The sequence below is a fragment of the Psammomys obesus genome, unplaced genomic scaffold (genome assembly GCF_907164565.1).
Source record: "Psammomys obesus unplaced genomic scaffold, mPsaObe1.curated_primary_1811, whole genome shotgun sequence".
Lineage (NCBI taxonomy): Eukaryota > Metazoa > Chordata > Mammalia > Rodentia > Muridae > Psammomys > Psammomys obesus.
Window position 1 is genome coordinate 1929796 of NW_026591598.1, and position 26754 is coordinate 1956549.

At 42.8% G+C, this 26754-nt stretch overlaps 1 protein-coding gene across 1 annotated transcript in view; it reads right to left on the bottom strand.

The window, feature by feature from the left end:
- Window positions 1-3743: 3743 nt before the first annotated feature.
- Window positions 3744-26754, bottom strand: part of Zmpste24 (zinc metallopeptidase STE24) — a 35172-nt gene continuing 12161 nt past the window's right edge. The window contains exons 5-10 of the mRNA XM_055611371.1: window positions 26548-26700; window positions 24719-24860; window positions 17190-17374; window positions 13210-13314; window positions 10052-10195; window positions 3744-5867 (exon numbers count right to left, since the gene is read on the bottom strand). Of these exons, the coding sequence (XP_055467346.1) occupies window positions 5643-5867; window positions 10052-10195; window positions 13210-13314; window positions 17190-17374; window positions 24719-24860; window positions 26548-26700 (954 nt within the window). The 3' untranslated portion in view covers window positions 3744-5642. The remainder of the gene's footprint in view (window positions 5868-10051; window positions 10196-13209; window positions 13315-17189; window positions 17375-24718; window positions 24861-26547; window positions 26701-26754) is intronic.

Below are 26754 nucleotides of genomic sequence, written 5' to 3' on the forward strand. Positions count from 1 at the left end.
GTAGATGAGGATGGGAAGTTGTTGCTGAGTCTCCACTGCTGGAGGGCTCCCAAAGGGGAGGCAAAATCTGAGCCCTCCACGTGGGCACATCTTAAGTCGTGAGCATTGGGATGGCCGGCCTCCTTGAAAAACTTGTGTGGTGGTCAAGATCAGGACGCTCAACCCTGGTTTTGATCTACCACGTAACTATGGGCAGACCTCTTAAGCCTCTTTGTACAGTGGTGACAAAGGCTTAGGCATGCCATGTGTGAAGAGTCTACCACATTCACTGGGATGCCAGGGTGCTCTCTCTCCCTCTCCTCCCTTCCCCTCCCCTCCCCTCTCCTCTTTCCCTTCCCCCTTCCTTTACCTCTTTCCCTCCCTTTTTGACTCATGTATTCAGGCTGGCCTTGAACTTGTTATATAGCTGAGGATGACCTTGAACTTCTGAGTCTCTACCTTCTGCTGGGATTATAGGTGTTCACCCCCACACTGTCTTTGTGCTACTGAAGGTCAAACCCAGTGCTTCATGCATTGTAGATAAGGCAAGCATTCTACCAACTAAATCACACCCCAGTGGCCCCTGTGCTCCGTGGGGGGGCGGGGGGGGGCGAGGGGGCGGGGATGTGTGTAAAACGCTAAGGGACACTGGCTTGTGTCTGGTCTGTCTACCGCTGCCCATTGTTCTATTGGCCAGCCAGGAGCTTTTGAAATTATCTGGTGTCTTAGTCTGGGTTAGTATTGCTGTGATGAAACACCAGGACCAAAGCCACCTGGGAAGGAAAGGTTTATTTGGCCTACACTTCTACATCAGAGTTCATTATCAAAATAAATCACGACAGGGTCAATAAAGCAGGGACCTGGAGACAGAAGTTGATACAGAGGTCAGGGAAGAATGCTGCTCGCTGGCTTGCTCAGTCAGTTTTATTATGGGCTGGGCCTTCCCATATCAATCACTAATTCAGAAAATGCCCTACAGGCTTGCCTACTCCCGAGACATTTTCTCAATTGAGACTGCCTCCTGTCTGATGACTCCAGCTTGTGCCAAGTTGACATAAACCTAGCCAGTATAGATGGCTAATTTTCGTTTGTTTGCTTCGGTATCGATCTGGGCGTGTGTTGTCCCCAAATGAAGCACTCTGCATCTCACCCCCTTCTGGAGGCACACAGCACTGCAGCCCAAGGCCCGCCTTCTGCCACCTGCTGACACTGTCCTCACCAGTTTCCTCTCAACACACATTTACCATCAGGGACTTAGTAGCCCCTTCACCACAAGCTGGGGTCAGCTGGAAGTACTGGGTGTGGTAGCACCCAGGCCCACCAAAGTTGCTTTATCTTTAGTGCTTCGGCCGGTTCTGTTGTGACACCCCAGTGCCTACAGAGTGTGTGGCTGCCAAGGAGCCCTGGAATACAGAGGATCTGGGGCCTAATGAAGGGAAGAGGGCTGGCTGCCTTGGCCCTGAGCAGACACTCAGGTACCCATAGGGCATGGGTGGTGGCAGTGGCTCTCTCTTGAGACACAGGATTCCATACTTGGTCTGGTGCCAAGAGAGATCCCGACTCCTTGATGTCTCTTCATGTGCTGGCTTAGGAGCCCTCCCTGGTCCCCTCTGTGACTTAGTGAGTAGGACACACTGGATGGTTTTAATGATAAGAGAAACTGAGGGTTCACAAATCGTACTCAATTGCACCTCAGTTCTGAAATTCCTAAGCACCAGTGGTCTGTGCCTTCTGCAGCTTCCTGGCGGTGCATTTCTCTCTGATCACATCAATGTGATGAGTCTCCCGCATACCTCTCTGAATGCACCCCCATGCTCTGGCCCCAGTCCATCCTATTCCAGCCATGATACTCCCTGGGCTGCTCAAGCACGCCGTGCCACACACATGCTGTACCTGCTGCTGCAAATGCTGCTCCACCAACTATCCTTACTCCAAGCACCTTGCTTCACCCTTGGCCTAACAGTGACCCCACCCTTCCCGGCACTGCAGACACCCCATCCGAGGCTGCCTGTTTCTCCTTAGTGCTTCTGTTTGACCTAAGACACTAGAATAGAAACTCTAGGAAGGAACTTGGCCTCTCTTGTTCACTGTTCCGCTTTTCAGCATAGTGCCAGGTATATAGTAAGTGCGCAGTATTTATTATACTAATAAAAATATATTCAGGACACAAAGAAACAAGACTCTACTAGTTACCAAACTAGGAATAAAGAGACTTGGTGGCAGCCTGTGTACGGCAGAGTTGCAGTAGTTGCTTGCACCAAGAGCAGGACCCTGACCCTCCCCAACTGAACCTTGAACAGCCAAAATGATGTTGGGGGTACTGTGATAGAGCACTGGCCTAGCATGAGTGAGACCCTGCATTTGGTCCTCAGTAACACACACACACGGACACACAGACACAGAGGAAACTTGACATTTTTCCAGAAAGAACATTACAGCTAGATGGTTCAGCTGCCCCAGAGATTCAACATGGCTCCTCCTGGTCATACCCTGTAGTGCCTCCCCAATTACCACTCCAGGGAACACCAAGATTTCTTGTCACAAGGGTGAGCAGATTCCACCAAGCACTCACATCTACGGTAGGAACCAGGGCTAGCCTGTAGGACTAAGAAGCTACACCATGGCCTAAGCCTTCAATGGCTTTCTATCACACCCAAGTAAAAGTCTAAATCCTCTCCATCCTCAAACCCAGGACCCTGTGCATCCTAGGCAGGTACTCAACCGAGTCACACACCCCCACCTCCAAAGCCTGATTTCAGAGTGGCAAGCAAGGTCCAGTAAAACCTGTCCTTCCTGCTTTACCTCCCAGTCCCTCTAGCACTCACCATTGCCACTCCGGCCTTCTGGTGCAGCTGCTCACTTGTTTCAAGGCTTTTATTCTTATAGTTCCCCCTTTCTAAGAGGCCTCCAGATGCCCACAGTGCCCTGTCACTGGGTCCCACTATCATTCTTTTCTATACACACATACCTGTGATGAAGTCTAGCTTCTAAATTAGGCCCAGTGAGAGGTTAACAGTAACTAACAGAACAGTTTTGACAGCATGTTCTGTGTAGAGTCTGGCCTGGGCCTCAGTGGACACAGTGCCTGTTGAGCACATGCAAGCTCTGGGTTCAGTCCCAAGCATCACCTAAGCATGGTGGCTTATGCTGCCCTGTGATTCCGGCACTCAGGAAGTGGAAACGGGAAGATCCCAGAGTTCAAGGTCATCCTCAGCTACACAGTGGGGTTGAGGCTAGCCTGGAATACATGGAACCGTAACTCAGGAGAAAGTCTCTCTTCAACAACTTGACAAACGTTGTTAGTATGTCTGGCATGGGCAGACATACGGACTACAGTGAGAGGGGACCACTGCATCTTACTTACTGTAACTGAGGGTCAGAGGGGAGCTCTGGCCCAGCAGGTGGTCCTCTGTTTGTCGGTAGAGGCAACCCTGCTTTTGTGGCTCCAGAATACGCAGGGGTATCTCCCGATTGATCTGGATGACAGAGGAGCCAGAGGGCAGCCAGAACAGTAAGCAAGCCCACGACAGTGTGAGGTTGCAACAGTGGGGAAGGAATAACTCCAAATGCTGCTTCTGAGGGAGCGTGAGCAAGAACTGGTGATGCGCCTGCTGGACAGGCGGGAGGCAGCCCTGAGGGGCGCTGGGGCTGATGCCACTGCAACTCAGGGCTGCTCACCAAGTCCATGGTCGCACTGTTCTGTAGGTGACCAGCGCGTCTGGGTAACATGTGGCGCACAAATCACACCAAACCCAACACCAGGATGTAAATCTGCATTGGCAGTTTTTAATGTCTCACTTGTGCAGAACTGAAATGTGTTTTAAAGGCACAGAAGGAAGGAGAGGCAGTTATCTGAGCATGAAGTCACAGGAGAGGATGCTGGAGAGAAACCGTGGGCTGCTTTGCGTAGCTGTAGGAGATGAACGATGCAGTACTGAACTAGAGCTCTGCCAGTTCACGGGAAGGCATCACTCACATGGCAGCGGGCACAGACATCACGGCGAACGGTCAGTCCCATGTGGAGAAAATGCCCAGGAGGTGCATGCTCCCACTCGCTGGCAGCGGCAAGCGCAGGATGATTCTCATCCAGGACGTGGACAGACAATAGAGGCAGTCAAGCACGCACCTTCTCCCACTGGAAATCTTTTATGATGCTTTCTCTGCAAGTAAACATCTGCCTGCCTACCAAGAATTATAATTTTAAAAAGATGGAAGCTGGCCTAATTAAGACTTGTGAATAAAAAAATTACAAAAATAAAAGCAGACACTTCTGTCCTTGAAAAAAGATAAAAAACTATATTTTTCCTGTTATATGAGAATCATGAATATTTCACCTTCGTATCTTTTCAAATGTAATCTCTTTTTTTCATATTCTGCCACAATTGACACTGGGAAATGTCTACAATACAACAACTTCTGCAAAGTGAGAAGGATGTACTATTATTTTACTGGGGGAAAAAAATGAATGAGAGAAGGCTAGATTATCACTAATAAGGTAAGGTGGAAGGAAAGATAAAAATTGAGACAGACTTTTTTCCTTCCTGTCTCTCTTTCTAGAGACAGAGTTTCACTATGTAACCCTGGCTGGCCTGGAACTTGCCAGGCTTGGCCTCAGCTCACAGGTCCACCTGCCTCTGCCTCAATCACTGGGATTAAAGGTAAGTGCTATCAAGCCTGGTTTAAAATTAAGACTGTCTTGAAAGCAAACCCAAACTCAATGATTTAGAAGGTTTTTAATTTCAAGCATTATTGTTAACTCCTAAACTGTGTGTGACGGCTCACACTTGCAATCCTGGCATTTGGAGACCAGGACAGGAGGCCTGATAAAGGTTCTAGGCCATCCCAGCTATTCTGGGCTAAACAATGGGAGCTGAGTGTGGTGGCACGTGCCTTTGATTCCAGCAGTTGGCAGGCAGAGGCAGGTAGATCTCTGTGAGTTCAAGGCTAGCCAGGGCTTATCATACAGAGAAACCCTGTCTTGAAAAACCAAAAGGAAAAAAAAAAAAAAGAATGAATTTGGGGTCAGAAAGGGTTAGAGTAAGACCTTATCTCAAAAACAGGAAAGGAGAGGACTCCTGATTGGTGTGTGTCAAGAAAGGGAACAGAAAACTTTGCAATTACAACAGTGTAGCATGTCTAACAGCGTGCATTTCAGCAGCATTAGCCTTACTAATTTTTACTTTTCTTTCTTATTTAAAAACACTGATTGGCTAGATAAATCGCAACAGCATTAAGGTAAAAACAAATTCCACATAGGTACAAGCACAATGATTTGGGATCACGCTTTGTTTCTGCCTCGCAGAAAGTGCCTGGAGGTGGTGTTTCCACCTTTAAACATATGACCTAAACACCCTATATGCAGATTCCACACAGTGAGGAAATAAAATGAGTTGTGCATTTCCTTAAATAATTTTACAAACTGATGGTAAGCCAGATGCGAGATAAAACTGCTTTAAAAATATTAAGCCTCAAGACTATATCCAGTGTTTTAAGAAATGGATTATTAAAATCATTTTTGAAATGAGATAGTAAATGTATTTAAATCTGGACTTTTATGTACTTAATCATTTTTCTTAAAAAATTAAAAACATCAAGAGCTGGAACATGCTGCCAGGACAGAAATAACTGCACGTGTGTCCAGTCAGGGAACCTGAGCAGCTGGCTCAGTCTTGCTTTGTGTCTTTCAAAGCCTGAAGCCTCTCCAGAAGTGGTGGGTGCGAGTAGTGCCACGTTGAGAACAGCCAGTCAGAAACCGGGAATCCTAAGTTATCTTTGTTTAGCTTGATCAAAGCGGAATATAAGTCTTTAGCCTTCCCAAGTTTCTTGGCAAAAGCGTCGGCTTGAAACTCAAATCTGCGGCTCAGGACTGTGAGACAGAAAGACAGAACCTGCAGAAGGAAAGCAAAGGTTTCAGCCGCTGGGCACCTCTGTCATCACTGAAGTCTTCATGAGCCAGGCTCTGCAGGAAGTTAGTCAGGACGTGAGAAAGCCAAGCCAAACCTAAAAGACTATGACGTGGGGGCTCAAGGTGGGGGACTATGTCAAACTGAGCCTCCCCACCCCAAGCAAACAGACCAGAAACAGGTATAGATCTTATGAAAGGGTGACTCCAAAGCCAGTCCAAACCAGCGTCAGACCTGGCTCACTCTGTCTCTGATACTCTTTGTCTTTGTTTTTCTGAGACAAGGTTTCATATAAACCAGGCTGACCTTGAACTCCTCATCCTCTGTCCCTGCATCCCAAGCGCTGGCTGCATCCAGAGCTTCTTTTTCAAATATTTACTTTGTGTTTTGCCTGGTGACCAAAGAGGTCAGAAGAGAGCCTCATGATCCCTTTGAACTGGAGTTACGGATGGTTATGAATCATCACAGAAGTGCTGGAAACTGAACCTAGGTCCTCTGCAAGGGCAGTGAGTACTCTAACCACTGAGCCATCTCTCCAGCCCCACAGGATCACTTTTAACATTCTATCTTTAGTAACAGTCTTCTCTGAGATTATTGTAAAAATATGGCAGCGCCTCTGACAACAGTTGCAGATTTTGTTTTGTTATTGACCTGGTCTTGCTATGCAGCTGGCTTCACACTCACCATCCCACTTCAGCCTTCCGAGTCAGAACTGAATGTTCTCTAAGTGTGTCTATGTCAATATCTCCAGAGTAAGTTCACAAAGACCCTGACTTGAAAAACCAAAGGGAAAAAAAAAAAAAAAGGTCTTTGTATACCCAAGTGTTGCAGATTGACTGGCATGCCGTATATTTCAAAAAATATTGTGATGGGGCTAGAGAGATGCCTCTGTGGTCAAGAGCAGTGGCTGTTCTTCTAGAGATCCTGAGTTCAATTCCCAGCAACCACAAGGTGGCTCACAACCACACATAACGAGATCTGATGCCCTTTTCTGGCATGCAAGTGTACATGCAGATGAGCACACACATAGATAAAAACAAGTAAGTGAATACATCTTTGTTGTTGTTGTGTTTGCTTTTAGAGAAAGGGTCTCTGTGTAGCCTTGGCTGTCCTGGGCTCCCTTTGTAGATCAGGCTGGCCTCAACTCACAGACAACTCCTTGAGTAAATCAATCAGATGCCAAACATCAGGATCACCCCTACCCCTCCCTACTCCAACCTGATTAAAGGCATAAATACATCTTTAAAAAAATATTTTTTACTTTTTTTTTCTTTTTTTTTTTTGCTTTTGGGACTGTGGAGAAGGCCCTGTGGGTAAAGTACCTGAGGACCCAAGTTTGATTTTACAGCACTGAAAAGCCAAATGTACATCAGAAGCCTGAGTGCTAGGGATGGGGGAGTTGAGGCAGATCTCAGGGGCTTACTGGGCAGCCAGGTTCAGGGACACAGAAAGATTCCTGATATTAACGTCTGGCCTTGGAGAGCAACAGAGGAAGGCATCCAGTGTTAACCTCTGGTCTCCACAGGCACACACATGGGCAAGCATTCTTATGTATACAACTCTCTCTCTGTATATATCTCGTATCACTAACAAATAGTAGTTTCCTAATAAAGTTTGTGAGATGTTTGCTGCCACCAAATTCTTCATGAAATCTCTTTCAGATCTTGACTATACATTTTGGTTTGGCTTTCTGAGGCAGATGTGGCGGTGTGTAGCTAACACTCCAGTTACTGAGGCCAGCCATATTAGCAACACAGTGAGGCCCTGTCTCAAGGCAGAGAGGAAGGGCAGGGGGAGAGGCAACTCCAACCTTCACGCACTGGCCCTAGTAACTTTATCTCAATGCTCACCTAGCACATGTGAGGTCTTGGGTTCAGTTGTCAGAACTATAAAAAAATCCCTCAAGTCTTTTAAGTACCCTTGTCAACCAGTCTTTGACTTTTGCTGTAATACATAAATAAATATAAGCAAACAAACTAGTAACCACCTGTTTCCAACATTTCTTAAAAGTTTATTTTAAATTATGTATGTACGCAGGGTGGGCACATGAGGACAGGAGCCTTCAGATGGCAGACTGTTAGAACCCTCAGAGCTGGAGTTGCAGGCAGCACTTGTGTGAGTTCCAGGAACTGAACCCTATGTCCTCAGGAGAGCAGCCTAACTCCTAACCACGGGCTAGTCCTCCAACTGCTTTGAAAGGGCAATGCCAGGAAAGTATCTTTCCTATTCGACCCCTTAAACTCTGGTGCTGCTTACAAGACACCAGGCTAAATACCCAGCGCCTGTGAAAGACATCTCCTGGGCAACTCAAGACTGTAATTAGTTGTTAGGACCTCTGTAGATGAATCACATTGCACACCACTCTAATACTCCGTGTTTATTTCAGTATTTTTGAAGTGAATTCAACTACTGGGTAAGGAGCTAAGACAAAAATAAAATAAAATAAAATAAAAATCCTTGAGTAGCCCAAACAGATGCCAAAACGTCAGGATCACCCCAAGCCCTGCCTCAGAGGGAGCACCTTCCTCCCTGCTTCGGGAGCACTCCTTCTGCGCCCTGCCTCTGAGCTGGGCTGTCAGACTTTCTAGGCAAAGGCATCAAGTTAAAGAAAACTGAACACAGACTAGTGGAAAACCACAGTGATATTATCAGCCCAAAAGGGGAAGAAAAAAATTAGCCAAATTAGCAAAACTCTTAAAAAGCAAGTTGTTTTGGGATCATTTACTATGTATGTGCAGTGTCCTCACGACATCTGAGACTGACAAAAGCATCCTGTATCATGTTTTGCTGCTGTTTTATAAGGTGCAGCCCTGGCTGTCCTGGAAGTCACTCTGTAAACCAGGCTCAAGAGCTCCACCAGCCTCTGCCTCTCAAGTGCTGGGATTAAAGGTGTGCGCTGCCACCCAGCTCTGCATCATGTCCAAGCACCAAACTGCATAAGGCATTTTATGAATATATTCATCAACAATCAGGGGCTGGAGAGAGAGCTCAGCAGTTACCAGCATGTACTGTTCTTCCAGGCACACAGGCTGGATTCCCAGCAACCCTGCCAGGGGCCTGTACCTCCAGCTCTAGGAGCATTCACCAACTCTGGCCTCTGCTGGCACCTGCATTCAGTTGTACATGCCATATACAAACATCATACACAATTAAAAATAATAAAAATAAATCTTAAAAACAAAAATAGTCTATAGTATCTGTAATTTAAAAACAATAAATACACGCTCTCTGCAAGATATATTTAGCTCACGTGAATAACGCTTTACAGCCACTTCTCTTATGACCCTTCCTCTAGAGCCGAGATCCTCAGCCTGTGGGTCACCACACTGTTAGAGGTAAGGATGACCCTTTCCCAGAAGCCTCGTATCAGATACTCTGTATATCATGCATTTACATCACAATTCCTAACAGTAGCAAAATTCCAGTTATAAAGTAGCAATGAAGAGAACTTTATGGTTGGACGGTCACCACATGAAGAGCTGTATTAGACAGGTTAAGAGCCACTGCTCAAGCAGCTGTCTCGGGAGGAGGTGCAGGATATAAAGTGAATAAACTGTAATTAATAATAACAATAATAAAAGAACCTGTCTCAGGATGAATGGAGGTTTCTCAAGATCACCAACAGTACTGCTTAGCTTCTGGAAGCCTTACCGAACACAGCGAGATTCTGCTCTGAAATACAGTCTCATCAACCCATGTCTTAACACAAGTAAAGGATCTGATCCAGAGTGCTTCCTACTCACCTGTGGAATAGCCACTTTTGGTTTGGTGGGTACCGGAAGGAACCCTGAAGTTACTGCGAACAATCAGGAACACTGTCACACAGTCCTGTCCAGTCTAGCTGTCACCTACTCAGTTATTTGTTCTGTCCTCTCACACACAGATTTTCGTGTCCACATTGATTAGCATGGACTAGGACACGACCCCAGCTCTGACACTCTGGAGTACGCGTGTCAAGGTTTCATTGCGCCAGTTCTCTTCTTCTACCTCCTAACAGTACTGCGAGCACTTAGACTCAGCCTTCTCTGCTACCTTTATACTGCTCAGTCAATCAGTGAGGAACTAGAAGGCTGCAGGGCTCTATTGATTTATTTTCACACGACCCTAAAGAGTCTAAACTTAAAACAGACATAAACATATATGTGGTAATTTTAAAAAGCATACATTACCTCATTGTAAGGTGAGAAAATAAACTGAAAGATTATCAAAAGTCCAATCAGAGTGGGTTGGTTGTCATAAAAACCAAAGGCGGCAAAAAGTTCCCTTCGACCAATCAATACAGCAAACAAGAAAAAACACAGGAACGAATTCATCTAGAAAACAGAACATAACACTGTATGTTACTACGATGCTAAGCAAACCTGCAGTGCATTTTCTTGATTAACGACAGCTGTGGGAGGGCCCAGCTCACGGATGGTGCTACGCCTGGCAGACAGTCCTGGGTTGCACAAGCAAGCAGGAGCAGGCCGGTAAAGCAACATTCCTTTACGGACCTGAGGTTCTCAACCAAATGCTGAGACCCTTTAATACAGTTCCTCATGTTGTGGTGACCCCCCACCATGAAATTATTTTGTTGCTATTTCCTAACTGTGATTTTGTTACTGTTACGAACTGTAACATAAATATCTGATATGCCCCAAAGGGGTCTCTACCCAGGTTGAGGGCAGCTGTTCTATATCCTCGGCTTCCAGGTTCTTGCTCTGCTGTGACTTCCCTCAGTGATAGAGTGTGACCTGAAAGCTGTAAGATGAAATAAACCCTTTCTTCCACAAGTTGTTTTTGGTCATGATGTTATCACAGCAACAAAAACCTACCTGAAAAAAAAATGTGTGTGTGTGTCACATACAGACACACACACACACACACATATATATATATACACACACATATATATATGTACATATATGAGGGGCAGGAGGATTACAAGTTAAAAGCCATCCTGGTCTATGAGAGGCTATCTCAAAAAACATACAAGCAAGACTCATTTAAGGCTGTATGTACTTAGAATCAGCCAACAAGGTTAACTGCTGTTTCAGCCAGAGCCTAAAAATGACGTGGTTTATAAAGACTAGCAATAACCTGAGAAGTTTCCTTTTTTTTTAATGCTTTCTATAATTTTCAGTGAATATATAATAACTTTTAAATGAGAGGGGAGAAGTTTTAGGTTAGTTTTGGTTATGTTTCATTTGACACAGGATGTGCTGGTTGGTTTTGTCAACTTGATATAAACCTTGACATATCTGGGGCGAGGAACCACAAATGAAAAAATGTCTCCACCAGATTGCCTGTAGGCAAATCTGTAGGGTATTTTCTTGATTGATGATTGATATGGGAAGGGACTGAATTGTGCCACCCCTGAGCAGGTAGTCCTAGGTGGTGTAAGCAAGCAAGTAAGCTTGGCAAGCAAGTAAGCAGCATTCCTTGATGGCTTCTGCCTCCGAGTTCCTGCCTGAACTTCCTGCAGTGATGCAGTGTGACTTAAGAATTTTTAAGATGAAATAGATCCTTTCCTTCCCAAGTCGTTTTTGGTCATAGTGCTTTATCACAACAGAAACCCTAACTAAGACTCAGGGTCTTGCCTCACATTCACAGTCCTCCTGCCTCAGTCTCCTCTGTGCTGAGATTGAAGGGATACACCTTTAATCTCATAACTTCATATATAACATATACAAAATAATAGCTATGCTGGCACCAGCTGAAGTGCCAAAATGCCCTCATGGAAAAAATTAGATTTTTAGGGCTAGAGAGATGGTTCGGCGGTTAACAGCATTTGCTGCTCTTGCAAAGAATATGGGCTCAGTTTCCAGCACCAACATCATGTGGCTCATAACCACCTTTAACTCTAGCTCCAGGGGCTCCTATACCTCTGGCCTCTGTGGGCACCTGCTCTCAAGTACACATACCCATATGCATGGACACAGACTTACATATGATAAAATAATCATAAAAAACACTTTTAAAAATTTTATTTTACAAAAGATTCTTTTAAAACCTTTAAAAACTAGAAATATAGAAGCTGGGCAGGGCAGTGCATACCTTTAATCCCAGGACGCGGGAGGCAGAGGCTGCCTTGGTCTACAGAGCAAGTTTATAGTGTCTATTTTTTATACTTATGACTTATTTATTTTTGTTTTCATGTGTATGTGTTTTTGTGGTGGCAAGTATGCCACAGCAAATGTGGTAGTCAGAAGGACAACCTGCAGGAGTTAGCTCTCCCCTTCCACCAGGCGCGTCTCAGAAATCAATCTAACATTGTCAGGCTTGGTGGCAAGTGTCTTTACATGCTGAACAATCTCACTAACCTTAGAAAAGCATTTTAATATACAACTTACCTACTTTTGCTTCTTTTTGGTTTTCACAGCTCATGTATCTGAGCAATTCTAGAAGTGATAGCCATGGTAGTGACAGCAATAAACAATAATATGTTCACCATGCTCCCGGTCCATTCCAAACTCTGCCAGTACTATTCATTTAATTCTTAACTAGCTCTATACTATATTACTCAATGAAGAAATGGAGGCAGACAGACATTAAGGAATTGCCTCAGGTCACATATGTAAACTCAGGGAACCAACCACAAAGAGAAGTCAGGTAGTTTGGCCTCAAAATTGAGATCCTCCTGCCTCAGGCTTCCTGAATGCTGGGATTACAAGCCTGTACAATCACTCCTGGCTTGAAGTCTGTCTTGACCCATTGCTGTATAATGTCTCGGGACTGTCATAATTTAATTTACTTGCTTAGCTTTTCTTTTTAAGACCAAGTCTCACTATGTAGCTCAGTTTGGTCTGGAAATTACTATCTAACTTAGAATGGCCTTCAGCTTCTAAAGATTTTTATTGATTGATTGATTGATTGATTGATTGATTGATTGATTGATTTAGCTTATGTACATGTGTGCACAAGAACACATGTCACAGTGGGAGTGTGGAAGTCCAAGGAAACTTGAGGGAGTAGCTTCTCTTCTTCCACCATGTGAGTCCTGGGGATTGAACTGAGGCTTGGCAGCAAGCACCTTCAACTGCTCAACCATCTCACCAGCTCCATCAACCTGCCATCTTTCTGCTTGGGTCACTTGAGCACTTAAGATCACAAGTGAGCACCACCATGCTCACCTTTCTGCCATTCTAACTACTCCTTTACAGAAATGTCACTGAGGCAGAGTGATGATGACTATCTGTAGTTCCAGCAAGTGGAAGGCAAAGACGGAGGGACTAGGAGTTCAAGGTCATCTTTGGTTACATAGTGAGCTCCAGGCCAGTCTGGGCTACATGAGACCCTGTCTCAAACAAAACAAAACAAAGTATAATTGTAAGTACGCCAAACTTACCTGACTAATAATGATATTTTTTACTGTATGTCCCAACTTCCAGTGCCCCAGCTCATGGCCAAGTACAGCCAGCACCTCCTCATTTTTACATCCTTGTTTCTTATTCTGAATCAAAGGGGAAAAAGAGGAAAATAACCAATTAGCAACCCTGAAGTCATTTGTATCTTTAGCATTGACCCAGTAATATCCCTTCATTGATTCTAATTAAACAAGCAGACTCTAATACAGAACTTCACTTAACAGAGCATTCACTCCATGTGAGAGGCTTTGGTGTCCCCGAAAGAGATAACTATACACAAGAGAGACTCCAACTTCACTAAGTTTAACACCCTAGACTAACTTAGATTAGAAAAAAACACTGGAAAAAGCACAGATCTTTATGCGTAAGGTAAGGGGTCATTCAACAAGTCATAAGGAAAGCACTTGGCAGCCACGTCGTAAACCCATCAGAAACTTCATCCTCAAAGTTTGTTCTGACATAGAAACTGTTCATGATGACTGTCATCAAGCAACAGTTATGCATACTTCCACTGGAAACACTGACAGGAAACACAGTGACCTGTTAGGAGCAGAGGACTGTATATGATAGACTACAGTGAATGCCCATGCCCTGAACATACAATCGTAATAACCGAACTTTTTTAAGAAAGAAACTCAAATTCAAGTTAATCAATACGATCTCTGATAGAAAAAGCAGGAAAAGAAAAAGAAAAAAGAAATGGAGCAGCACAAATGCAAATCTCACTAGACCTGTACTCTAAACCCCTCAGGGGTCTTCAAGATTAAAGCAGGTACAACGGGCTGGAGAAATAGCTGCCACAGATTCGAATTCAGGTCCTCAAGTCCATAGAACAAGTGTTCTTAACCACTGGGCCATCTCAGCCACACAAGACTCTGTCTCAAGCAAACAAAAACAAAAACTCCCAAACAAACAACCCAAGGGCTGGACTAATAGTTAGGAGCACTTATGGTTCTTGTAGAGGGCCCCGGTTGGATTCCCAACACCCATATCATCCATAACCCCAGTTCCAGGATAGCTGATACCCTCTTCTGACCTCTGAAGGCACTAAGCTTGCACATGGTACATACAGACACATAAACACACACACATACACACAAATGAATAAATCTAATAAAACAAACAAACAACACACAGTCTTAACTTCTAAGTTAAGAGTGATTCCTGATCTCCAGAGAATCTAGGTTTGGTTCCCAATATCCACGTCAAGTGGCTCATAATCCCCTCTAACTCCAGCTCCAGGGGACTCAGACACCCTTTTCTGGACTCCACTGGCACCTGCATTCACATGCACTTACACAGCCACCCACACACTCATACACATAATTGCAAATAAGTCCTTTTAGAATTTGAAGGCATTAATCCCTTTACCATACTATTTAATCCTTGCACAGAAACTGTCTCATCTACATAGTCATCACTGGTAAAGTCACCTACTAGATAAAAATAAAAACAAATGCTTTAAAATAAAAACCCCTTTAAAATAAAAACAAATGCTCAAATGACAATCGTTATCTTTCAGAACTTAAAAGGAAAAGCACAGGAGATTTCACGGGTGTTTTTAATTTCACCTCGCAACCCTAAAAGGTGAGCATCTTTATACCAACATTTCCCAACCACGAGAGATCTTGCATCATTCTGACTCTACTCCACTCTCACCCAAGAACATCTGGTAACATCTGGGGAGTATTTCGGTTGTAACATGTGAGTGGGTAAGAGAGGTGTCACTCGTCTCTAGTGGCCACAAAAAAGACTATCTAGTAATGTTGAGGTTGAAAACTGCTGTCAGCCTCCCCTTTGCCTGAAGGAATCAAACACCCAGAAAGCTTAAATTACTTGCCTGGAGTTATGTAGCTGGTGAGTGACTAGGGGTCTAAACTCATCTCACATGACACCAAAACAAGGACAGATGCAATCCCTCATATAAACACTAGGGGTTGTTTCTAAAGATTATTATCATTTCTTGCTACCCTCCTCATCTATTCATTCTTAGTACTTTAAAATTTTTCTAGTCAGCATTAGCTGACCTCATCCAGCAATATGTTTAGACTCTTAGGTCCAACTTAAGAAAAGTTTTTTGGGGGGCTAGGTATGACAGCTCCGGCCATTAATATCAGCACTTGGGAGTGGATCTCTGAGTTTGAAGGCAGCCTGGTCTACATAGTGAGTTTCAGGGCAGTCAGAGCTACATACAGAGACCCTGTCTTAAAAACAAACAAACCCAGGAAAGTTTTCCTGGGCCAGTGAGAGAGCTTGATGGGTAAATGTCTTTGCCAACAAGCCTGGGGACCTGACTTTGATCCTTGGAACTTATGAAAAGGTAGAAGAATCGATGTCACAAAATTGTTCTCTGACCTCTAGAAACATGCTATGGCATGCATATATGCCACTCACACAAACACACACTCACACAAGTGTGCACATACACACTGTGTATAAATAAAAAGTGAAAGGAAGAAATGCCTTCTCTTATATTCCCTGGCATTTTATATCTATATATCTTTCCAGTATCTAAGCAAAGGATGTTTGCCTGATCACTCCCTCTTTACACTCTAAGTTTATAAAGATTAAACTACTCTTCAAAAAAAAAAAAAATTTTTTTTTTCCAATTTTGAGAAAGCATCTCACATCTCCCAGGCTAGCCTTGAACTTATAATGCAAAAGTAAAAATGAGCTCTAATTTCTGATCCCTGCCTCCACCTACTGAGTGCTGTGATTACAGGTGTGAGTCATCATGACTGGTTTCTTTGGTGCTGTGCATTGAATTAGGCTTTGTGCATGCTAGGCAAGCCCTTTACCAACTGAGCCACATTCCCAGTCCCTGCTTTTACTTTTGACAGCCCTGGCACTTGCTCTGCAGACCAGGCTGGCCTTTAATCACTCGTCTCCGCCTCTCGTGGGCTGTGGTGAAAGGTGTGCATCGCCATCCCCGGGCTCCTTTTGTATTTTTAATGCCAAGCAAAGTCGTTCAGTAAAAAGTACATACTTCATAAGTGTTAAAAACAAATAAAACTAATACATAATGTACCCAAGGTTCCTCAGTGACTAAATGACAGGACCAGGTCTCTGTTCTGTCTACTGCCAAAGTAAAGCCAGTAAAGCCTACTGACTGCTATGTCTCAATTACACTAAAAACTAAACGTTCACCTCCTTATTTTGTCTGCAGAAATTCTTTGATTATAAGCATAAAAGGAATACGGGTCAATGAGATGGCTCATTGGGTAAAGGTGATTGTTGTAACAGGGCCCCAGACCTTAACACAACTGACTCCATGGTGGAAGTACCATTCAGGCCATAAAACTCAGCATGGAGACAGCACCACCTGCCAAGATGAAAACAAAGACCTAATCCATCAAAGTCCATAGTTCTGAGAAGTCTCTAAATGTACTAACCTTGCTCTTTAGCTTCCATAGTTCCACTTCTGGCTAACTGTTCTGGTTAGCTGAAGCACATCAATTCAGGGTATGGTTTTTGTGCTTAAAAGTTCACTCTAAAAAGGCTTGGGACTACACGGGGCTACAGATTACACAGTGGAGTCGATGGCCCACTATAGACTTTTATTGGCTTAAACCGTGTCTTCCCACAGCGAATGTCACCAATCCTGACTAGCTGAGTTCAATCCCCAGGACCTCCAGTGGTAGGGGAGACTCAACCCCCACAAGTTGTCCTGATTTCCATGTATGCCATGGTGCGTGCATGTGCACCCCCCCCCCCACAGAGCTAGTAACAGGACTGGTAAAATAAGGTCTTTTAATTTCAATGTTGTGAAAGCTTGCAAAGTAGTTTAGCATATTGATAATGGTAGTCATTTACTTCTCCCAAATAGCAGAACTTGAAAAAATTGCAGTATTATATTTTGTGGTGAACACTACTTACAGCAAAGAAACTGGCATTATTATGATCTGTCAAAGAAACTGTATATAAAAACTAAGTCAAAGTCTCTGAGGAAAAAAGAACTCACTTTCACTTTAGCTTTTACTTCTTCACTGTCCCCTTCGCCATCATTTCGGGGTTCCATGCCAGGCTCCTCCTGTTTGTCTTTGTTTAGCATAGAGTACTCTTCTAGCAGAGTGTCAAACAAAACTATTCTCTTGTTCTTGAAGAAGCCATAAAAGTAAGCATTGCTGTGGGAAGAGCGCTTAGATCCTAAGGAAAAGACAGTCCAAAGCATGGGACAGAATTAAAACATCCAGGGTCCTTTGGAACTAATGGAAAGGGCATTAACATTTGCAAGCTGTTCAATACCCAGAGAAAAACTGTATCAATATAAATCCTTGGCATCAGTGGAGTGACTGTCACCCTGCTCCACTTATGCTCCCTGGTTTGTAGTAATAATAGAATATGCCTACACACCCAACAGCTTGAAATGATTAAACTGTGGTCAACGAATCTGTCCGTTTGTCTGTCTGTCGGTCTATCTCTCTCTCTCTCTCTTTCTCTGCGGGAAATTTACCAAGAGAAAATCTCACCAAAGTATCATGAAGAATACAAAATGCCACCCACACATGTCTAAGGTTATCATATTATCAAAAAAATGTGCATGTAGACAAAAAAGCATAAACCCAAGGCTATGAGAAAATTACCAAAGGAAGAAAGTATAGTTTATGAGGACCCAGAAGTGTGGATTTTGTTTGTCTCTGTTCCAGGGCTTTTTTTTTTTTTTTTTTTTTTTTAAAGCAGACATCTATTATCAGAAAAAGCTCTGTAAGACTGAAAGAAATCATTACTAAACTTTCAACAGAGACTGAGAGTTCCTGAACTGTGGTTCATATTACTTTCTTCTGCATGCATTTCTTCAATCTCCAAATGTTCTTCATTGTGGAGAGTGTTGAATATAGTGACTAAGAGCACAACTCAGAGCTCAAACTCTGGCTTTGGCACGTATCAGTTGTGAAAATTTAGGACTCTTTTTAAAGCTATAGTTTCCTATTTAAGGAGCAAGGCTAATATGTACCTCATAAGATATTAAAACAATATACCTTGACCCACATTAAATGCTATTACTTTGTGTGTGTGTGTGTGTGTGTGTGTTTAAATAAATGACAAAATATATAGTTCTCTTGAGAACTTGAAGTTTCTTAAAGAATATGTGCATGCTGCATCTACTCATTTCTATTTTTAAAAAGACTTATTTTTATTCATGTGTATGTGTGTTTGTTTATGGGAGTGTATGTCACTTATGTGCAGGGCCAACAGAAGTCATGTGGTGAAGGATGCTGTGGAGGTGGCTCATCCTTTCAGAGCATTTACTGCTCTTACAGGGGACGATTCCTAGCTCCCATTGGGTGGCTCACAACCACATGTAACTTAGCTCCAGTTCTGATGCTCTGATCTCGCACAATCAGATCCATACATATACAAATAATTAAAAAATAATAAAAATAAAGGTTAATATATGTACTTGAAAATTTTTTCACTGGGGGCTTTTACATCCCAGACTGCTCACCAACGCTATGATGTTGAACTTTGATCCTCCTGCCTCTCTACCTTCCAAGAGCTGGTTGGGTTTATAGGTGTGGGCCACAACAGAAGGTTTATGTGGCGCTTAGCACAAAATCCTGGGTCTTGTGTAAGCTAGGTCAGCATTCTACCAACTGGACCACCTTCCTGGACATGCATCTACTCTTATTTATTTATTTATTTGTTTGTTTGTTTATTTTCTTTTTCCAGGACAGGGTTTCTCTGTATAGCTCTGGCTATTCTGGAACTCACTCTAAAGACCAGGCTAGCCTCAAACCCAGAGATCCTTCTGCCTCTGCATCCTGAGTACTGGGATTAAACCTGGCTAATAATTTATTCTTTCTAATAATTTATTTTTATTTTATGTGCATTGGTATTTAGCCTACATGTATGCCTGTGTAAGGATGTCGAATCCCCTGGAACTGGAGTTACAGTTGTAAAGCTGTCAAGTCAGTGCTAGGAATTGAACCTAGGTCTTCAGTAAGAGCAGCCAGTGCTCTTGAGCCAGATCTTCAGCCCGCATATTTCTAATATAACATATGTGGTAGTGTGTTTAGAATACAGTAAAAATTTAGTAAGTAGTAGTTATTATTATTTATTGCACTGTAGTATTTTTTGTTGGGGTGTGGTTCCTGCAAGTTAAGAGCCAAACATATGGCCCTATTTTTGCCAGCACTGTGGCAAACTTTACTATCATTCTCATACTGCTTTGTATGTGTGTATGTGTACATACATGTGCGCGGGTGCCATGAAGACGGCATTGGACCCCCTGGAGCTGGCTCACAATTGTGGGTCGCTCCTGAGTGCTAGGAAGCAAACTCAGTTGTACTGCAAGAGCAACAGGCACAGTTAGCTTGCCAGCCTTCTCTCCAGCCCCCACACTCCTTTTAAATGAGGAAGGAGTCTAGGGCCTCATGCTTGCTAGGTAAGCAATCAGCCAAGTTACAGCCCAGTCCTCCTCTCACACTTGCAGTTAGTTCAAAACTTTAGATGCTATCTGAAACTTGATGGGGCTGGTCAGGTTGTATACAGACAAATAAAACTGACGCTTAATAGTTTTCATTGGTCCAGCTTCTTCAAGTGTGGTTCCAGGAATATCCACATCAAAAATCACAGATACTGGAAACACCTACTAAGCTAGACTCTCTAGAACCTGTCCAGATCAAGCTTTCCAGGAAATCTTTATGTAATTAAGGTTTAGGAGTCTTTGTACTACACTGTAAACCTTTTGTACTACTGTGTCTGGAAAGAAGTTTATATTCAATAATGCTTGTTTACTGACTGGACTAATGATACTAGTAAACAGTGAAGTAATGCATTGAGAACTCCTGAGAATACAAACTCTGTGTGAATGAAAGGTGATGCCACCTGTGCCCTCACCTCTGCTCCAGATAGGACCTTGGATGGCACCCGACACAGGTGAGCACAGCCTCCTAGAACACTTAGCTTCACTGCTGTCTGCTCCTCCCTGCCAGCTCTGAGCCTGGTGTTGCCCTCATCTTTAGCCTTAAACATAGCCACGTGCCAGAGACTTCCAAACCTATGTTCTGAGCACTGGCCTCTCTCCCTGAAACCCCAGGCTTGTGTATGCAACTGCTTGTGGCATGTCTACACTGGAAGTTTACAGATACATTTATTAATTCTATTTTTAAGTGCTAAATTTAATTTTTCTTACTTCTATAAAAAATACTAAATTCTAAACCAAAAGAGTTTCTTTTAAGTGTAATAATAGGCAGAATTACTTAAAATAAATACATTTTTATTTAAGGAAACTCGTGGCACTGGAGAGATGGCTCAGTGGTTAGGAGCACTTGTTCTTGCAGAGGAGCAAGGGTCAATTCCCAGCACCTATATGGTGACTCACAACCAACTATAACTCTAGTTCCAATGGATCTAGGGATCCAATGCCCTCTTCTGATCTCCACGGCACCAGGCTGACATGTGATAAACAGACATCCATTTGAACAAAATATTCACACACATAAAATAAAATAATCTAAAAATAAAACAACCCATAAAAATCTTTCAAAAGAGAAAAGAAACTCACAAGCTGTGATTCCTTCTTTTGCCCAACAAGACCACCTTAGTTCCTCCTAAACCTAAATGTAAGACTTCTCTTCAAGACAGCCCTTGTAAGAAAGCCTAGTATCAAGCTGGGCGCAGTGGTGCACACCTGCTATCCCAGCACTTGGGGAGGCGGAGGCAGGCGGATCTCTGTGAGTTCCAGGCCAGCCTGGTTTACAAAGCGAGTACAGAGCTACACAGAGAAACCGTGTCTCAAGAAACGAAAAAAGAGAAGAGAAGAGAAGAGAAAAGAAAGAAAACAGAAAAGAGAAGAAAAGAAAAGAAAAAAGAAAAAAAGAGCTGGCTAGAAACACCAGGCTAGAAACATGAGGCTAGAATGAGTTCTAGCCTGCTTGGACTTTTCCTGCCTGTACCTGAATTGTGAGCGCATAGACAAAACTTCAAAATCCTCCTCTAAGATCTTTGGAATCTCACTTTAAGCAATTTCCTTTAGGATGCTTTTAGGCTAGAGGGATCTGCCCGCTTCTCAATGCAATCTGTCATCTGAACATGAACAAGCCCAGCTCCTACTCATTTGTGTCACTCAAGATGATTAGGGCTTTCATACGTCCTGCTAGCTGTCTTGCAGCCCCTTCCCACAGACCTGGGAAACCGTTCTGCAGTGTAATGCAAAACCAGTTATCGTATGAGGGGTTTCCAACAATGTGAGGCTACAGAAGATTGTATTCTTTAAGGAATTTTAAATTTTAATTAAAGTGTGTATGTGTGTGTGCATGCGTGCGTGCGTGCACTGCATGTGTGGTATTGGAGACCAGATGTCACAGCCTTTGGAGCTACAGATACAGGTGTTTGTGGAACTTCCTACTCAGTGGGGCAGTGCTAGGATCCAAACTCTACTCCTCATGATTTTGAGGCAAGCACTCTTATAACTGCTGATGCAACTCTCCAGGTTAGATAATTTATTTTTGTGCGTATGTACGCTTGTACCATGGCTCATGTGTGTGTACACATGCATGTACCATGTACCATGGCATTCAGAGGACAATTTGCAGGAGTTAGTTCTTTCTACCATGCAAGTTCTAGGGATCAGTTCAGTCCTCATGCTTGATGGCAAGGGCCTTTATTCACTGGGCTCTCTCCACCCATTATTTGTTGTTTTTTAAGATTTAAGAAGTTTTTATGAATGTGTATGAGTATTCTCACACATGTGCGAGTACCTGCAGAGGCCTAAAGAGGACTAAGCATCCTTGGGGGCTAGAGTTACAAGTGGTTGTGAGACTCCCAATGTTGGTGCTGGGAACCAAACTCTGGGTCTCTGGTAAAGCAGCAAGTGTTCTTAACTGCTGAGCAACCTCTCCAAGTCCCTAGATGTTCATGTTTTTATTTGTGCTTCCCCCTGCTCATTACTGGAATTTCCTTTCAGAATTCAGAGTTCACACAGTGAAGGTCTGATGAGACTTCTCATCTGGAAAACCTAAAAGCCAGGTTATTTGTTTTCTCAGCAGCTCTCGGCAGCTAGCCCCGTGCACCGGCTTAGTGGGTAAGACGCAGCCCTGGAATTCTGAATAGTCAGAGAGTCACACACAGAATCAAAGCAGCCAAGAATTCATTCTGCAGCTGCCGTGACAGGAACATTAGGGTTCCACAAAACAAAACAAAAAAGTATTTAAATTTATTTTTAGATTTATTTATTTTTATTTATATATATGGGTGTGCACTATGTGTGTGTCTGGTGCCTAAGAAGTCAGAAGAGGGTGACAGATCCCTCAGTACTGGAGTTATAATTGTAAGTCACCAAGTGGATGCCAGGAATTGAATTTGGGTCCTCTGAAAGAGCAACAAGCGCTCTTAACTACTTAAGCCATCTCCAGCCCTTTCTGTTTTTTTAAAAAATGTATTGGTATGTTTGTGTATGTACATGTGTGTACATGTATATATGTGCATGTGGAGGCCATAGAGCAATCTCAGGTGTTATCCTCAAAACGCCACCTACTTCCTTTGAGATAGGGCTTTTTATTGGCCTGGAGCTCATCAGTTAGGTTATACTGGCTGGCCAATGTATCCCAGGGACTCTGGTCTCCACCTCCACAGCTCTGGGAAGACCACGGACTGCCACTACACAAGGCATTTTTATATGGGTTCTGGAGAGCAAACTCGGGTCCTCACACTTGCACGGCAAGCCCTGTACCAATGAGGCTAAGTTATACAAGCCTTCAATGCAGGATTCTGCAGTGGCAAAAACAGTAACTTCCCAAGACTGGCTCTACCCTACAGTTTTGAACTCATAGCCACCCATCGGAAAGTCCATTTTCCAAGGTTGGTAAACAGCTTTCTGGAGATTTTGTAGCTATCACGAGAAGTTCTTCTGCTTAAATAACTCACTCCTGAAAAGCTGTGACTGAGATGTTGTTTAAAAGAATTTTATACTAACACAGACATGAGAACTCTAGTTTCTTATGAATCTGCTCTTCCAATTCTATTCCCCTTTGGCAAGCTGCCATTTATAACTGTCCACATCAAACTTTGGCTGTTTGTTATCCTTAATGTCTCTTCCTTATTCCCCTATATGTAATCTATTAGCAAACAGCTGTTTCTCTTCATTACTACTGCTCTAGTTTAAAACAAAACCAACCAACCACCACCAACAAAAAAACCCACGCCATCTAACCTCAACTAACAAAACAGCCTCCTACCTGCTCTGTTTTCATTCTTGCCTCACCCTATAATGCATTCTCTATGCAGTAGGACAAGGTAGTCTTCTGGCTCTGTGCAGTGGCTCACACCTGTAATCCCAGCACTAGGGAAGCAGAAGCAATAGGATCAGGAGTTCACAGTCAGCCTCAGTTGTACAGTAATTCTGAAGTCAGCGTCGGCTACTTAAGACTGTCTCAAACATGAACAGAAACCAAACTCCTTACCCTGACTTAGAGAGGCCTGTCAGACTGCTGTGCTCTTAGAGCTGCTCATTTTAGTTACAGCCATCTTTGTTCTCCCTTCACTTTGTAATTGCTTCTCATTGGTAAAGTTTAGTTTCTAGAAGGCACCAGCAAACTATGGCTTCAGATCAAATCCAAGGTGCTGCTTGCTGCATGCAGACTTCATGAACACAGCCAGGTTCATATGCTCATGCCCTGTCTGTGGTGGCTTCTGCCATACAGAACTAAACATTTGAAGGAGACAATGTAGGCCACAAAGCTCTGAACAGTAAACAGCTTGCTTTTTACAGAGAACTACTGTTCAGAGGAATCACTGGTGAAAGCTAGAGAGAAGTGATTTAAGACCCTACTGCTAGTAAGCTGCTGAGGCAGAATCAGTTATTTTTATTTTATACAGAAATTCTGACACATACAAAAGTTTTCCTCTAAACTTGGTAGGCTTCCTTGAAACTTAAGCAGTATTATGAAGGCAATAGGTGGCTTAACAGAGTCTAACTAGCGTAAGATGTCTGACAGGTCAGAGTCCTCCAGAACACTGATGGTCTGCCAGGGGAAATAAAGCCAAGAACACTGCTTTTGTTTTACAGCCTCTAAACTAGTGCTATAGAGATAATCATTCAAGAGTCCAACTCAAGTACCCAAAGGAGCCAGGCAGACAGTAGGGTGAGTGATTGGTCTGTTATATAGCACAGTATGAGATGGTAAAAAGGCTTTGGCCAAAGATTAAAAACAGTACTATGCAGTTACCCAAATGGAACGGTAAACAGGAACAGGAGTTGGCACCAGGCTACCACTTTTTATCCTGGAAAATGTTATATGTTCCTATAAATCTTTTTTCTTTATTTTTATTTTATTTTGAAAATTTATGTTACAGTCAATTGTGACCCACTATGTGTGTGCTGGAAACCGAACTTGGCTCCTCTGAAAGAGCATTCAGGGTTAACTGCTGAGTCATCTCTCCAGTTCAGATTTTATAAATCTTAAAGTGCCAAATATTTAAAACAAACAATAAAGACTGATTTAAGAATAAAGTATTCTAATCACTCTTCTCACCTCCAGGTAGCCTTACCTTCAACAACATAGACCTTAGTCAAAGGGAAATCAATACTCTTTGCCATCACTTCAATTTCCTGTTTGAGCTTTCCCTCCGGTAGAGGTGTGAATTTGTCAAACAAAGGGGCAATATAATCAGCATAAATCGTGACAAGAACCTGAAAAATAAGTAACAGAAAAACTGCTTATTATTAACAATTCAATTATGTGATAGAATTATGCTCATCAAACCAACACCTGGAAGAAATTAAATCAAAACAGCGGTGTGGTAGCACAGTAAGCACTGACTTAATTGTAAAAGATAAGCCACTAACAGTGACTCAGAACTCTCGGCCTAGTCAATAGCCCTTTCTTGGGGATTCCTGGCACTATAAGCCGATTATAGCACACATTCTTATTTACTCTGGATGAAATGGCACTTTTGGAGCATTTCCTGGGTCTTTGTTCTTACTTCAATTTGTCACATTATAGGTATTTGTAAATCCAGCTAGCCCATTTTCTGATCTTGATCCTACCAACAAGAGATAAAGCAACAAACACCATACAGTTCAGATGGAAATCACCCTCCTCACCAATGGAGTTAAAGAAATGATAGGTGGTACTTTCTAGGACCCATGAACATAATAGTTGACTGTACAGGTGCCTGTGTGGTGAAACAGTTTAGAATATGAGAAACAGAAGGAAAAGAAGATGTAAAGGAAGAAAATGGGGATGAGAGAAAAGGGAAGAGGAAAGAGAGAGGGAAGGATAGGAGGTAGATGGAAAGAGACAAAGGTAAAGAAAAGAAAAGAAAAGAAAGAAAGAAAGAAAGAAAGAAAGAAAGAAAGAAAGAAAGAAAGAAAGGATGGCGAGTGGGTAAAAGGACAAAAGCGAAGGAACAGAGAGGGGCAAAGAAAAAAAGAAGCATGATGGTACATGTCTATAATCTCAGCACTCAGCAGGCTGAGGCAGGAGGATTACCATGAACTTGAGGCCAGCCTAGGTTACATAGTAGCTTTGGGCCAGTCTAAACTGAAAAGCAAGATGCTTCTTTAAAACAAACAAACAAACAAACAAAATCCACTAATTAATTACATAAACTAAAGAAAAGAGGAAAGGGGAGGAGAGGGCAGAAGAAAGCTGAGTAAGTAAAACATATGCTCTTTGGCCACAGGGTCTCAGCTTCCATATACAGCTGAGGATAGTTTTGAACTTCTCATCCTCCTGTCTTCACCCCTAGGAGCACTACCACTCCTGCTTTATGAAGTCCTGGAGACTGAGCCCAGGGCCGTGTGCATGCTACACAGGCGCTCTACTGACTGAGCTACACCCTTAGCCCTATGCTTTCCTTTTCTGTCTCTCATAAATCTATTTTCTCTTCAAAACATTAATAAGACTTTTTAGGCACTGGAGGGGTAGGAGGGCAGGATACATTAGTCAAAAGTTATCCATCCTGATCAAACTTACAAGTACTGTCTCAGTTGCCTAGCAGCCAGACCATTAAGTGACTAGCAACTAGCTTCTGGCATAATGAGAAGAAAATCCATGGTCGGTCAGTTCTCCTATTTTATATCCCAAAGCAGGAATTGAGAGGAAAATGGATAAGGGCAGTTGGTTACACTGAAACCTTTTCTTAGAAATTACTTACTTGACAAAAACTAAACCCCCATAATTTCAAGAAACTTTTGCAAAAGAAAATGAAATAATTAAAGAATTAGAGGTCATGAATTTGAGAGGGAATGAGAGGAATGTAGGAAGAACTGGAGGAGAGGGAGGGAGAGAAAAATGTGAACATAGCATTAATATATGAAAATTTCAAATAAATGAATATAATAAAAAAGAAAATGACACAAAGATTTTACTTACCAGAGAAACAACTAATGTGAACAGCCAAGCATAAATAAAAAAGTAGTCACCTCCAATTTTAATAATATAAAGCAGAAGGGAAGATACAGGCAATAAAATACATTGAGTCACAATAAATTTTTTGATTGCATCTTTCATAAAAAACTCCAAAGTCTGAAAAAAAGAAAATATTACTATTATTAACAGAGTAACAGGTTTGCTTTTATT